Genomic DNA, 15,435 nt, shown 5'->3' with positions numbered 1-15,435 from the left:
ATGCAAAATATAACAATACCCTTTTACAAAAACAAAATAGATGGTTACCTTTATGAACTTGGAGTAAACAAAGATTTCTTGAATAGGATATTAAAAAAGCACTAACTCATAAGGGAAAAAAATTGGAAAAAAGCAAGTAATCCATAAGGGAAAAAAATCGGAAAAAAGCAAGTACATTAAAATTAAGAACGTTGTTTCATCAAAAACACTTATTAAGAGAGTGGAAAGGGAAACCACAGAATAGGAGACTATATTTGTATATATCTAATAAAGAACTAATATCCAGAATCTTTAGAAAGCTTTAAAAATTCCAAAAGGAAAAGGCAGACAACCCAATAGAAAAACAGGTGAAAGGCTAGAATGGGCACTTCACAAGAAGAGGCTCTCTAAGTATCCAATAAATATGAAAAGATGATTTGTTTCTTAGCAGAAAAGTACAAATGAAAATGTTAAATTCACTCTCAGTACACACCCGTCGGAATGTGTAATATTTCAAAAGCAACTATACCAAATATTGTCCCATCATCATTTGTAATAATGTAAAGACAGTAGAATGGATAAAATCAGTAGTGTAAAAACAATAGAATGGATAAATAAATTTGTAGTCTACTATGTAACGAAATACTATAAGGTAATGAAAGTAAACAACTACAGCTAACTATATGTAACAGCATTAATGAATTTCGCAAGCACAACTAAAATGTTAGATGTAAAGGAATATATACAGCATGATTTCATTTATATAGCTTTTAAAAATCAGACAAAACTTAACTTTAGTAACTAGGTTATCATGTTTATATGGTAAAATTATAAAGAAAAGTAAGGCAGTAATGATATAAAAAGCAGGATTTTAATCAACTTTGTAAAGGAATGAGGGTGTGATGAATAGGAGATGGAATGAGGGCAGTTTCTTGCTGGCAGTGATTTAACTCTTCACCTGCTTGGTTAAATAAAGTGCAGTTCATTAAGTTTTACATATTTAATTCTTCTACTGGTAAATGTTTATATGATAATGAAATTTTCATGATTCATTTAACAGTTTATCTTATAAAATGTGAAAGATGGAATTCCTCAGTCATAGATCCATAAAACTATATTGCAGATCCATTTATGAAAGTATTGTTTGTAAAATAATGTTCTTCCTTAGAAAATATTCCCATTAAAAGAAAGAAAAAGCATTGATATTGTTTGTAAATAATCCTTGAAACTAATACCTAATTGCAAATGTTTTGAGGGTTCATAGTATGTTAAATTTAATCAAAATTCTGTCAAGGAGGATTCTTGTTACAGAATTAATTTTACAATCCACAAATTTAATAATAAAGAATTGACCTTTACAGAGTTTGAGGTTCTGTTAGTAAACAAATGATTCTCAGTTGTTTTTTCTGTCTCTTTTACATTCACATTTTTAATCATGTCCTCTATTCCCAAATGAGATTTTTCTACACGTCACATTCTGAACGAGAAAGAAATTGAGAATTACTCCTTCTAGAAATAGAAGTGGTCTTGCTTAATATAATTGAAAACATATGACACCATTATAGAATTCTCCTGAGATATGCTTTTACTAGATTCATCCTAAAAGATCTGGCTCATATCCCTATTCCTTTCACTGTTTTCTCTATTTAATTTTGAGTCATTGACTCTTTAGGCCCTAAGGTGCTTTCTCCCATCTTTTCCTGATAAATATTTTTTTAATTTTAATTCTTAAACATAAGCATTTGTTCCCCCTTATTCCCTTTCCCCTAACCCCTGGCAACTACCGGTCTGCATTCTGGCTTTCTGTTTACCTACTCTAGATATTTCATATAAATGGAATCGTACATGTTACCTTTCGTGTCTGTCTTCTTTGACTTAGCATAATGTTTTTGAGGTTCATCCACTTAGCGTGTATCAGTACTTCATTACTTCGTATGACTATTCTTCCGTTGTATATATATACCACGATTTGTTTATCTGTTCGTCCGTTGATGGGCATTTGGGCTGTTTCTTTTGGCTGTTGTAAATAGTCTTGCTGTGAACATGCATGTACATGTATTTGTTTTGAGTATCAGTTTTTATTTCTTAGGGTATATACCTAGGAGTGGAATTACTGGGTCACATAGTAATTCTTTGTTTAATTTTTTGAGAAATCTCCAGACTGTTCTCCATAGTGGCTGAACTATTTATATTCCTATTGATAAATATTTTTGAGGATAAATAAAACCAAATAGTTATAAATTTTTATTTTTTGTTATAAGCCACAGGTATCAAGCTCTCATAACCCTGCATCAACAGAAGAACAGCAGCTATATTGGGCCAAAGGGACTGGCTTTGGAACAGGCTCTACAGCTTCTGGATGGGATGTGGAACAGGCCTTAACTAAACAGAGGCTTGAAGAGGAACATGTTACCTGTCTTCTACAGGTATATATGCAAAGTTGATACTGTCAGTGATAATGGTTAAATTATTTTTTGTATTTGTATTGATTTTTAAGTATTGACGACTATCCAACTCATCCTCAGTGACTTTTATAAAGTCCATTGTACTCCCTGCTCTCAGTACACTTAAGATACCACTGGACAAAGATTGCTCTTCCCTACTTGCAATTCTAAATTTCTTCCCTCTCAATTAGCTTCTTCACTGAGAGGAAAGTGACAAGGATGAAATTACCCAATAACTGGAAAATGTACCATATTTACCTTCTTCCAGTCATCTTCCCGTCTAAAGTGCTGTATCTGGACTCTTTTTTTTTTTTTTTTTAAATAGTATTTATTTATATCTTTGTTTCTCACATTGTTCTATGACTTTTCTAGGATCAGGGAAGTTGAACTAGTATAGAAAGTTTTTAATACCATAGAAAATGAGAAGAGGAGGTGCTTAGGGCCGGCCCGGTGGCTTGGCGGTTGGGTGCGCGCCCTCTGCTGCTGGTGGCCCGGGTTCAGATCCCGGGCGCGCGCCGACGCGCCGCTTCTCTGGCCATGCTGGGGCCGCGACCCATGTGCGGCAACTGGAGGGATGTGCAGCTATGACGTACGGCTATCTACTGGGGCTTTGGGGGAAAAAATAAATAAATAAAATTGAAAAAAAAAAAAAAAGAAGAGGAGGTGCTTAAAGATTAGCTTTAGTTCCTTCATCAACTAATTGACTAAAATTGGTCAACACTTTGGGCATTGTTTTCTGCCATTATAGAATGGTATTCTAGTATAAAATTCTAAGATTTCATCACCCTCAAACTGTGGGTAAACTGAATCTATTCAATAAAGTAAATATCAGAGTTGCTGTAAACTTTTATGTTCTTACGTAGATTACTTCTATATGTCTAGTCACATACTGTGCACCATCATGCAAAACACATCCTTCTCTTTTGAAAATCTAAAGAAAAGATGTCTTATTTTTAAAATATACAGTGCAAGACATTGAGTTGAAAATATATACTCTTGGTGTTTAGATTGAATATCTAATGTAAAATATGGGCTTCTAAAGTATGTGAAGCTAAAATCCAATTTAAATCTGACAATTTTTTTTTTAGGTTCTTGCAAGTTATATAAATCCTGTGAGTGGTGCGGTAAATGGAGAAGCTCAGTCATCTCATGAGAGTAGAGGACAGAACAGCAGTGCCCTTCCTTCTGTACTTCTAGAGCTTCTCAGTCAGTCCTGCCTCATCCCAGCCATGTCATCTTATCTACGAAATGATTCAGGTAAATCACATTGTAATTAGTCCTCTGAAATATTTTTGTGGGTGAATACTCTCATTTACTTATTTTATCATTATCAGTTTAAATAATAAAGTTCAATTGAAATATTTAAGGTTATTCTTCCCCAGTATATGTAGGTTTGAGTTGGATGGATTTATTTCTTAAAAATTATTCTGGAAATATTTAGTTGTTTTTTTGGGGCCCCAACTTGAGACTGTATAGACACCTGTCCTAGAACATAGAATAAAAGTTTTCATTATCCCTTTGTTTTCACCTGTGAAAGTATATTTTTTTTAATAACCTATGACTGAAAATGATAGGGCAAAGGCTAGCAGCTTCACAACAGTATTCTGATCTGAATATGGTTGATTGAACTTCTATGCATTTTTAATGTTCTTCTCAAACACTATAGAATTTCAGACAATAGCAATTTGAAGAAAGATAAATTGTTCTAGTCCATAGGTACTTGATAATGAGTATTAATTTTTACAAATTCAATAATAAGAGTACCATAGGTACCTACTTTGCCAATGTGTAACTGATTATTGATTGAAACTAGTTTATTATTTCCTTGGTTGTGGAATTATCTTCTAAGAAATGTATTCTTCCTAAATAAGAATATAAAGTTTATATGTTTTATTTGGATACTCAGAAACATTGCCAAGAAAAATAAGCAGTTAACATCTTTTTCTTTTATGCAGGACTTTTAGGTTTATTTATTTATTTTTTATTTCAACTGTCTGTTCTACTACTTATTCTGTTTTTATTCATATCCTTACTTGTGAAAATAGACATTTACACATTAATTAGATTATTAAGGAAGAATAGGTAAGGAAAGCAGTCGGAATGAATCTTGAAGTAGTCTATTTTGCTGCTTGGTAGCAGTTTAAATGCAGTTAGATGGATGCAGAAGCTACTTGTATAAAGGGATTACTACCTCTATTCTCCACCATCACAGAGATTATTGTGCTCCAAAACACATCATTTCTGAGGCAGCCCTGATGGCCTAGTGGTTAAAGTTCGCAGCACTCTGCTTTGGCAGCCCAGTTCAGTTTGCGGGTGTGGAACCCCACCACTTGTCTGTCAGTAGCCATGTTGTGGTGGTGGCTCACATAGAAGAACTAGAAGGACTTACAACTAGAATATACAACTATGAACTGGGGCTTTGGGCAGGAAAAGTAAAAAGAGGAAAATTGGCAACAGATGTTAGCTCAGGGCGAATCTCCCACCAAAAGAAAAAAAAACCAAAAAAACAGAAACACCATTTCCCAGTCAACCTCAAACTTCTTCATAAAAATATTAGGATGCTATATGATTTAGATTGATTTTTTTTTTTTAGATTGACCTGTTTCTTACATCAGATATGTCTTTTTTAAAAGTAGGTGTCAAATGCACAGTATACTTTATGATTATGTAAAATGTTTGGAGCTATACACACTTAAATATTCAGATATCAGTGCCAAAATTTAATATTATATTATATGGAAAAATTGAATATAGATAAGGTTTTCTCTTTATCTCTTTCCACATTATTAAAATATTATTTTATTAATCTTTTTACTTTCAAAATATATGGCCTCAAAAATTTTGAAATTTCTGTCTTTTTCTGAGATTCAATCTTTGTGTAACACTGAGCTTTTATCTTTATGGTTCAGGGTCAAAAAGGAAATCCAGTATTATTTACTTTTAGTGTTTAAAATCTATTCATGTAGGTGCGCTTTCTGGTAAGTATGTATGTTAATAAATTGTGATTTTGGTAACTTTATGAAATTGCGAGACTTAGATATTGTGTGTTGGAACTGTTTTAAAAGTTTAGTGTGACAAATCAGAGTTTGACCTTTCCTTTGTGACTTACCATTTTCCTGGAAAAAAGAAATTTCTTGCCCAGGGTTTAGATTTATGTGCTTGAATCTGGTACCTTGTCCAGCGGTATAATTTTAATTGATACATTTATATCCGAATATAGTAGAAATTATTTTGAAATAATATTTTAAGATAAATTAATGTGAAGTGATTAACATAAGTCAGATAATTGGCCTCACACCTGTTAAATCATGTTTCCAATGATCAGAGAAAATTATTCTGGAGTTTGGCATATATTCTGATCTTTAGTTTGTGAGAAACAAGGTATATTATTTAAGTATGCCTGTCTAGAACATTCTGAATATGACTTGTTTTTCAGGAACATGTAGCTATTATATTATTAAATATAAATTGTGTATATAATTATCAATTTTAGTTAGAATGGTAGTTTTTTAAGTGGCATTTTAGAATCTGAACAAATTATCTAGTCATAGTCTTCTTGGAACTTAGTAAAATTCCTATTTTAGAAAATTAGTCGAAGTCCATTTTCCAGTTTTGTCATTTGTCTATAGAATATTATTTTTATCAGTTTTGGGGGTAGGCTAGGGTAAAGCTTCCAGTCCAGAATCTTTTACTTTATTTAATGGTCATGTCTCCGTTCTCCTTTAATCTGGAACAGTTCCCAGCTTTTCTTTGTCTTTCATGATGTTGACATTTTTACAGAATACAGACCATTTATTTTATAGAATATCTAGCAAGTTGGTGTTTGAGTGTGAGAGAAGCGCTAATAATTTTGCTTGAGATATTATATTTCAGGTATGGTTTGCTTGCATTGCTAGCAGATGATGTACAAAAACACAAGCCTAATGTAATAGGTTCTTTTGAGAGCTATAGTAAAATAGTGCACATTTCCTTTCTATTACATGTTTTTAAATGACAGGTGTGCAAGACAAAATATAGAAACATACAGTCGTTATTTCTCTACATTTTGTTTGTCTACCATTAACTATCAAATATAGTTTCTTATCCCCCTTCCCACTCCCTTTTTGCCCTTATTTTCAGCCTCCTAATATCCAAGTTAGATACTTCATAATCTTCTTTCTTAATTACTGTTAAAGATTGATAGGAATACCAGAGTCTGCTCCTCACTTCTTTTAATAAAACCTTCAAGTTCTCATATTAGAAGGCTCACTGTGTGGCAGATTAGCTAAGTGGATTTTGATGGGAGTTTAAAAATTGGCCAAAAAATTTAAGTGATTAATATTATGCTGGCCATACAGATCAACAATAATTGCACGTAAAATTGATCTTCACTTTTGGCTGTGACCATCTTTGCATCACAAGAAAAAGAGAATATTGTCGGTTGCAAAATTATTACCTGAATAAAGGGAGCATTCAAATTCCTTAGGGGAAAGGACAACCTTTTCCCATTACTGGCTTCTAATAATTCTGTAAGTGCGACATTGATCCTGTTCTCCAGAGACAGGCGGTGATTATATTTAGTCATTAAATCTATTTAATCATTAAATAATTCTCTAACAACATTTTTACATGTAGCATAATAATGGCTATACCATTATTTAACCAATTTGTTATTTTTAGATTATTACTTTAATTTATAAAACTAAAAATTACTGAATGCTGTTATGAATATGTATGTATCTAGAGCTTTATACAGATTTATGATTGTTAGGAGAAAATCCTAATATTTCTTCATTTGTGAATTCACTGTTTCCAGCAGGAATTTTTAATAACCTAATAGTAGTTTTCCTGCTATAACCTTTTCATATATTAGCCTCTCTTTGTAGGAGTGAAAATGGGTGGAGAAGAACATTTAAAAGCTTGTTATTTGTTAGGAATGGAGAAGTTTTTGAAGTGTTTGCTTTGGTGGCATCACAGCAGCAATATAAGTCTTCATATTTAGTCTAAATCAGATTTGAGAAAGGTTAAAAGCATGGTTCTAGTTACTTAAAATAGATTAGTAAATTTGAAGTTTATGTAATAGTTCTTTCATACTAACTAAAAGAAGGACGTTTGTGGGCCGGCCACGTGGCTTAGCAGTTAAGTGCGCGCACTCCACTACTGGCGGCCCAGGTTCAGATCCCAGGCGCGCGCCGACGCACCGCTTCTCCGGCCATGCTGAGGCCGCGTCCCACATACAGCAGCTAGAAGGATGTGCACCTATGGCATACAACTGTCTAGTGGGGCTTTGGGGAAAAAAAAGGAAGAGGATTGGCAATAGATGTTAGCTCAGAGCCAGTCTTCCTCAGCAAAAAGTGGAGGATTAGCACGGATGTTAGCTCAGGGCTGATCTTCCACACACACACACACAAAAAGACATTTGTTAGTGTTCTTACTTGGTTTTTCACGTTGGATTAACATGAAATTAGTAACTTGATGTAATTCTGTTAGTCAAGTAGGTGTAACGAATTTAGTAATTTTTAACATAGGTATTTTTGGATTTTTCTTCAGAAAACTTAATTCAGTAAGCTAAGTCTAGAATTGAGAGAGTTGTTAGAAAAATTATAAAACAGTAAATTTGAAGCCACAGCTTCAGGGTAGGTAACTGAAACAAATAAGTGAATTATATATTTGTATTAGGATATTTTGTCTACAGTATCATTCTTATAAAGAGTGATAAAAACCCTTAAAGAAAAAAAGCAGTTATTTTCATGAGCGATTTCTTAGGTAGATAGGAAAATTCTCGTATAAAGGATGGGTTCATTTTGATTTCTCTCTCTTTCAACAGTCTAACTTCCGTTCATCATAGCCATGTTATTTGGAACCTGCATTGTAAACAGGGATCCTTTTTCCTCAAGCCACTGTCAGTTACATTTGTGCTCTTTAGTAAGCCTGCAGTTACCCCGCTGGCCACTAGGTGGCGACCCTGTTTCATTGCTGGAAATACCTCTTAAAAATGTATGAATGTGGGGGCCTGCCCGTCCCGTAGTGGTTAAGTTTGCACCCTCCAGTTCAGCAGCTTGGGCTGCGGATCCTGCCCGCGGACCTATGCACTGCTTATCAAGCCCTGCTGTGGCCGCATCCCACATATAAAGTAGAAGAAGATGGGCATGGATGTTAGCCCAGGGCCAATATTCCTCAGCAAAAAAAAAAAAAAAGTATAAATGTGAGAATTAACAGGAAAAAATGTTAGAGTCCCTCACCCTCACTCACCTCATCTCATTCCCAGTTTGGAAAATGCCATATTCCTATTTTCAGAAAACAGCAACACTAAGTACGTTAAATTACTTGCCCGTTAATTTAGTGGAACATGCTAAAACTCCTTTATCGAAATGTTATAAAATCTCTACCTTTTTGGGCTGGCCCCGTGGCTTGGTTAAGTGCACGCGCTCCGCTGCTGGCGGCCGGGGTTCGATCCCGGGCGCACACCGACGCACCGCTTCTCCTGCCATGCTGAGGCCGCATCCCACATACAGCAACTAGAAGGATGTGCAGCTATGACATACAACTATCTACTGGGGCTTTGGGGGGAAAAAAATAAAATTATAAAAAAAAAAAACTACCTTTTTAATGCTGGTTTCATAGTGTAGGGGCAAATATCATTTCAGAAAGGGAAATTAGAGTTATCCTGTTCAATCCCTGTTTATTTATGTATTAGGAAGGAACAAATGAGAAAAATGAAGGCCAGGGAAATTTATTCAGTTGCCCAAGTTGAACTGCTTAGCAGTAATATGGCTATTATTAAACTCACATATTTTTAAATTTTAAAGCGAGATATAAATGGATTTTTTAAGAATGGAACATAGAGGGCCGGCCCCATGGCTTAGCGGTTAAGTGCTCACGCTCCGCTGCTGGTGGCCTGGGTTCGGGTCCTGGGCGCGCACCGACGCACGGCTTCTCTGGCCATGCTGAGGCCGTGTCCCACATACAGCAACTAGAAGGATGTGCAGCTATGACATGCAACTATCTACTGGGGCTTTGGGGGAAAAAAATAAATAAATAAAAATTAAAAAAAAAAAAGAATGGAACATAGAAATGAGAGAACAAGTACAGGACTTTTTTTATTGAGAACATTATAAACTATCTACTAATTTGGCTGGTTGTCTTAGCTAACTGATAGTATATACTAGCATTAAAATCTTCTCATTTTCATTGTATTGATTTAGTAGTTCCGTAACTAGCTGTAGTGGAACAAAACCCATTGCAAGCAAGCGTGGGTATACCATCTTATTTTTCTCACACCGGATTTCGTGTGTTTAAAGTTCTTATTATATCTTATTTTTGGTTATATTCCTTAACAAGTTAGGATTTAAGTTTAATTCGTGAGTGTACTATTTGAGAATAAAGTTAATTTTGTTGTTACGGCAAACGTCTTAATTTAAATATGACCACATTCTTTAAATCCAAAAGTTATTAGTAAAAAGTTACTTCAAAGTAAATGTACAATTGGAAGTGTACTCATCTTTCTAGGTCTCAGGGCAGCAAATTCAAGACAGCCTATTGTGCTTTGAGGGCTTAGAAATTGTATTAGTGCTGTTACATGGAAATACTGGTTTATCAATAGCAAATATATCATTTTATCATTTAGGAAAATTATTTTGCTTGTTTTGTTGATATACATTACCTGAGAAACAAATAAGTAGAAATTATTGAGCTGTCATAACACATAGTACTTAACTTCATATCCTTATTTATAGTTTTCTTGGTAATAGTTCATTTGAAACTTTTGAGTTGTATTGCAATATGCCATTTCTTTTCACTGTTTATGGATAGAGTCAGTCAGAAGTAGGTGAAAGTTTTAAAAGATTATTTTAATAAGGAGAGTTACATGCCATTTTTAATCCCAAACTGTGTTATATAGTATTGCCCCAGTTTTCTTGAAAATTAGCTAGGGAGTACAAATAAAATTTGGAACACTTGCCTATATTTAATGTGTTTATTTCTACATATGATTCAAAAACAAGATACTGTCAGGACCTATCTGCTGTTTCGTTCTTGGTAAAAGAGTAACAGAGTGCCAAAATTTTGAGCATGTTAATGGCCACGCGAGTATCTCTGGTGCATAGGTGCTCATCAACAAATGTTAGTTCCTTTTTTCTAGAATTCTCGTATTTGTCAAAGGCATCCTATGTGGAAATATCTTTGGTATAGAATACATCAATTTATCTGTTAAATAATCATACTAGTAAGTTTTATAAGAGGGGGAGAGGTTGCTTAAAGTGAAATTTAAATGGGTTTCTAATTGATCTGATTTGTATAGATTTGTAAGGGTAAAATTCTGCAACACTTTAGAGATACTTTCCTTTATTACCCAAAGTAGAGTGGTCCTTCGCTTCCTATTGGTTGCCAGTGTACCTAATGCTTATATTTTCACTTCTCACGTTATAGTCTAATTATAATATAAACTTTCTTAATAAGATTCCACCTAACCAACCTACCAGATGAACCATAACTCTCAATTTATTTTATAAACAACTCTACTTGTGCCATATATATGTGTATGTATGTATGTATCTACTTGTGCCATATCTATGTATGTATATACATATACACACATATATATAAAGCCTGTTAAGAGTTGTGTTTGTTTCCAAATTTATTTATGCCAGTTTTATTGCCATTACATAATTAAATACTACCGAGACTAGATGTTTGTATGATAAATCAGTAGAATGCTTTTTAAAAGATCCTGTAAAAAAGAAATTGACTAAAACAGTCATTGAATTAGATTTATATGAGAAACTATAAAAGATTTCATGTGTACACACACACACATATACATATATATACATATATATATATATATTTTTTTTTTTTTTTTTTTTTTCTCCTCCCCAGTAGAATACCCTTCCAGCTGGGTAGAGCAAGTTGGCCCTGACTTGTATAAAAAATATTCATACTTTGATCCTCTGCCAGAAATCTTTTACCCTTTGATGTGGGTTTCCGTGTATTTCGTTCTTTTGGTCTAGTGGCTCTCTTAACTGCCAACTTGAGCTGAAGTTCAGCATATCTAGGATTGACATGAATCACCAAAACAATTTGTTGGGTAAGGCATGGTTGAGGAATATAAATTCAGTAAATTAAATAATGGAAAAATTGAAAGGGAAATGAAATATTGTTTATGAATTGTTAGGAACAGAAGTTATTTTCATCTAAGTATTTGTATAAAACTCATTGATGTTTCCCTTTCAGCACTTACATATGGTGGAATTACTGCTAATTACATGTTAAATTCATAACTCTGCAATAAAACAACTTCTATTTTATTAATGGACAAATATTCTTGATGATTTGTGCTAACTTGATATCCTTTTAGTAATCTCATTTGCAAGGATCTTAATTGCAGAGCCATACTGTGTTTTTAAATGACAGTACCAAACAATAGTTTTTGGTTTATTTATTGGGTTACATTTTAGTGAGAATTTAAAGTTACTCTAGGTGAAAAAATTCTATCTCTATTACTTTACTGTACCCAATGTTTATTTCAACCTTTTTTTAACTGTATTTTGTTTGAGTATAATTTTTATAGCTATTGATCTGCTAGAGGAGAAAATATAGTTTAGAGTTAGGAAGGAGTATAACTATAAAAGTCAAATTATTAGATCGGTACTAAAAAATTGAACTATCTTTTGAATAAATTAGTTTACTAGGCAAAATATATTTGTTACACGATTATCTTTTAAAATATACATGTTACCATGTTACTTGTAGGGATATTTGTTGCAGATACTTAAGTTTTAGTATTCAGTTACTCGAAAAGATTTATAATTTACAGAGAAATAATTTAAGTATCTCTGATTGCTTTGTTTCCATGTGATATTTCCATGAAATATAGGGTGATTTTATATTTCAAGTTAGGCAAAATAAGAATGGATACATTCTTTAATTGAAAATTAAAAATATTTAAATAATGAATTTATTTAGTTTTCACATTAGTTTTTAAGTCTACTCAAGTTAATGTTCCATAAACAAATAATATTATTTTATTAGATTGAATTGAGGTTTTTATATTTTAAATGAGCCTCTTCTATTTTGTATTGCTGTAATTCATCATAGAAATAAAGTCAACAGATGCTGAAGATTCGTCAGAAACTAATAAGATGCTTTTTCTATGTAGTGTTTATTTTCTCTGTAATCCTACAGTTACAATTGCTTAACTACAAAAAAAAATCTTTATAAGGTATGCATTTTTTTGAAGTATTAAATATAAATCCAAAGGAAGACAGTGATTTTGAAAATATTCAGTGTTCATTAATGTTGACTAAAGCTTTATTTTCTTGTACATTTTGTTAGTCATCTTTCCCATACTGACTAAATTTCCCTTTCCTATATTAGGTAGATTATTAGGGGCTTAAAGAAAACATAAATCAAGTGCAATTTGATTGTAAATAATACATGTTCAATATGTACTTTTGTGGGTTTTTTTTCTTTTTTGAGGAAGATTGGCCCTGTGCTAACGTCTGTTGCCAATCTTACTCTTTTTTTTTTTTTTTTTTTTTTCCGAGGAGGACCAGCCCTGAGCTAACATCCAATGCCAATCCTCTTCTTTTTTTGCTGAGGAAGACTGGCCCTGGGCTAACATTCATGCCCATCTTCCTCCACTTTATATGGGACGCCGCCACAGCATGGCTCAACAAGCAGTGCGTCGGTGCACACCCGGGATCCGAACCGGCGAACCCCGGGCCGCCACAGGGGAACGTGTGCACTTAACCGCTTGCGCCACCAGGCCTGCCCCCTTACTCTTTTTTTTTTTTTTTTTTTCCTCCCCAAAGCCCCAGTACATAGTTATGTATCATACTTGTAGAGTTATAGCTCTTCTATATGGGACACCACCTCAGCATGGCTTGATGAGTGGTGAGTAGCTCCGTGTCCAGGATGCGAACCAGCGAACCCCGGGCTGCTGAAGCAGAAAGCACGAAACTTAGGCGCTATACCACCGGGCCGGCCCCTTACTATGTACTTTTAGAAAAAACGTCATTGTTGCTTTTGTGTCTTGTTTTATGTTGCCGGATCTTGCATGTTTTCTGGCAGTAAATCTTTATTGTCCATATTCATTGCTATACTTGGCAGCAAGGCACTTACTCTGATGCAGTACTTAGAGCAAGGCACTTACCCTGGAATGTGTGTCGTAATCTTCTGGAAATGTCCTTTTAAAGGATAGTCATAGAAATCATTCTGGGTTTTGTCCTGAATGTAACCTATGAAAGAGACTATCAGAGTGAGGTATAGATGTACACAAAAACAAGTACTGCGAGGTTAAGTACTATCCCAATAATGCCTAACATGACCAAGATAGATTCTTTTTATTTATTTATTTATTTATTTTTTTCCCCCAAAGCTCCAGCAGATAGTTGTATGTCATAGTTGCACAACCTTCTAGTTGCTGTATGTGGGACGCGGCCTCAGCATGGCGGGAGAAGTGGTGCGTCGGTGCGCACCCGGGATCCGAACCCGAGCCGCCAGCAGCAGAGCGCGCGCACTTAACCGCTAAGCCACGGGGCCGGCCCCAAGATAGATTCTTCTTTTTCTTCTTTACATCTTCTGCTGTAGTGATGACAGAAGTACCCATTTTCCCAGAAAATCTCTTGGTCTACAGAAAAAGAAAATTGATTGTGAAACAAATCCCTTGGAAAGATACCTTTGAACTATATAGAGAAATACTAAGTAATTTAGTTTACTATACTTGTTTTTCTTGCATAATTTTTCAGTGCATAGTTCTGTTTTGCTCTGTCAAGATGGTGGAAAATGATAGAAAATGTGTTTTAGTACAACTTCAAATAATCTATTACCATTTTAACAGTTGGACAGAATAATAGAAAATATAATGAAAAGGCACATTAAAATCTGCCATTTATATATTATGATTCTATATTTAGTAGGTATAAATATATTTTTAAATTTTATATGTATATCTGGCTATGCTGATGTATTTAATATGAACTTCAGTTTATGTCTGATATATATGTATAATCACCATATATTTTAGCCTAAAACAATGAAGTTACTAAATGTCAGAGTTTTAAAATAATTAAAAGAAAAGTGTTCCTTACCCTACGTTGCGTCAGGAATAAAGTGTTATCAGATATCCTGCTTTAGTCCACAATAGTGATGAACGAACATTTTCTCTTCATGGAGAGCTTCTGTTTACACACAGAGAAAAAGAAGTGAACAAAACCTGGGCAAGCTTCATATCGAAGGTGGCAAATGTTTTCAATTCTCCCGAAGGGATGGGTCATCTTCATTAGTAATCCATGGTAAATTGCACTGTAACTATTTGGTATAAATTGATAGCCTCTGCCAGTAATAAGCTAAACAGTAAATGTGTTCCTTTTTTGTCTTAGAATTATTTTTAGCTTTTATACATGCTGAATCGTATGTTTCACAAAAACTGCTAATATTTATGGTTATTTCTTATAAATTATCTATCTGATGAACCTTTAAACTGTTGTGTTTCTTTTCAGCCGTTTGAATATCCTTTTCCTCATTGAAATGTTGTAGTTTCAAATACAGAAAATGAGAATTTTATTCTTCTACCTAGTACTAGTTAACTGTTTTCAAATTAGAAAATTTCTCTTACTGGAACAGTTATAGTAATGTCACACAACTGTTATCTGTAGTTGTGGATGATAATCCCAAGATATTTTTCTAGCATTTCATAATTCAGCAACCAGGCATATCTGAGGATCATAAGGGTAGTGACTTTGCTTACATAGTAGTAAGCAGTAGCACTGAACATGCACTTGCTGAGTAAAGAGGGAGCTGCAGGCCACCCCTGCAGACATTGCATCGCACAACAATGTTGTGCCTCTGCTCTTTCTTGTCAGACTGTTTGCATTTAATCCTGCAGTAACAATGAAGTGTGCCGTGTGAAAAGGAGCTAAGTTTAAAGACTTAGAGTTTTCTGATGAAGCTCTTCATGGCAAAAAATAGGATTAAGGAATTCAAGGTTGAAACGGTCTGTTTTGTACTCTAACGGGCAGGTTTTCATTAAGAG

General features: G+C 34.0%; 1 protein-coding gene across 9 annotated transcripts in view; it reads left to right on the top strand.

The window, feature by feature from the left end:
* The window catches only part of BIRC6 (baculoviral IAP repeat containing 6), a 239,599-nt gene that overhangs the window by 168,280 nt on the left and 55,884 nt on the right, over positions 1-15,435 (top strand). For all 9 annotated transcript variants that reach the window (XR_009221707.1, XM_058551470.1, XM_058551474.1 and 6 more), the window contains 2 exons: positions 2,241-2,405; positions 3,512-3,680. Coding sequence is in view for 8 of the 9 variants with exons in the window: in XM_058551470.1 (XP_058407453.1) it covers positions 2,241-2,405; positions 3,512-3,680 (334 nt within the window). In the remaining variant the exon portion in view is untranslated. The remainder of the gene's footprint in view (positions 1-2,240; positions 2,406-3,511; positions 3,681-15,435) is intronic.

This window comes from Diceros bicornis, chromosome 12 (genome assembly GCF_020826845.1).
Source record: "Diceros bicornis minor isolate mBicDic1 chromosome 12, mDicBic1.mat.cur, whole genome shotgun sequence".
Taxonomy (NCBI): Eukaryota; Metazoa; Chordata; class Mammalia; order Perissodactyla; family Rhinocerotidae; genus Diceros; species Diceros bicornis.
This window is presented reverse-complemented; position numbering and strand designations above follow the sequence as displayed.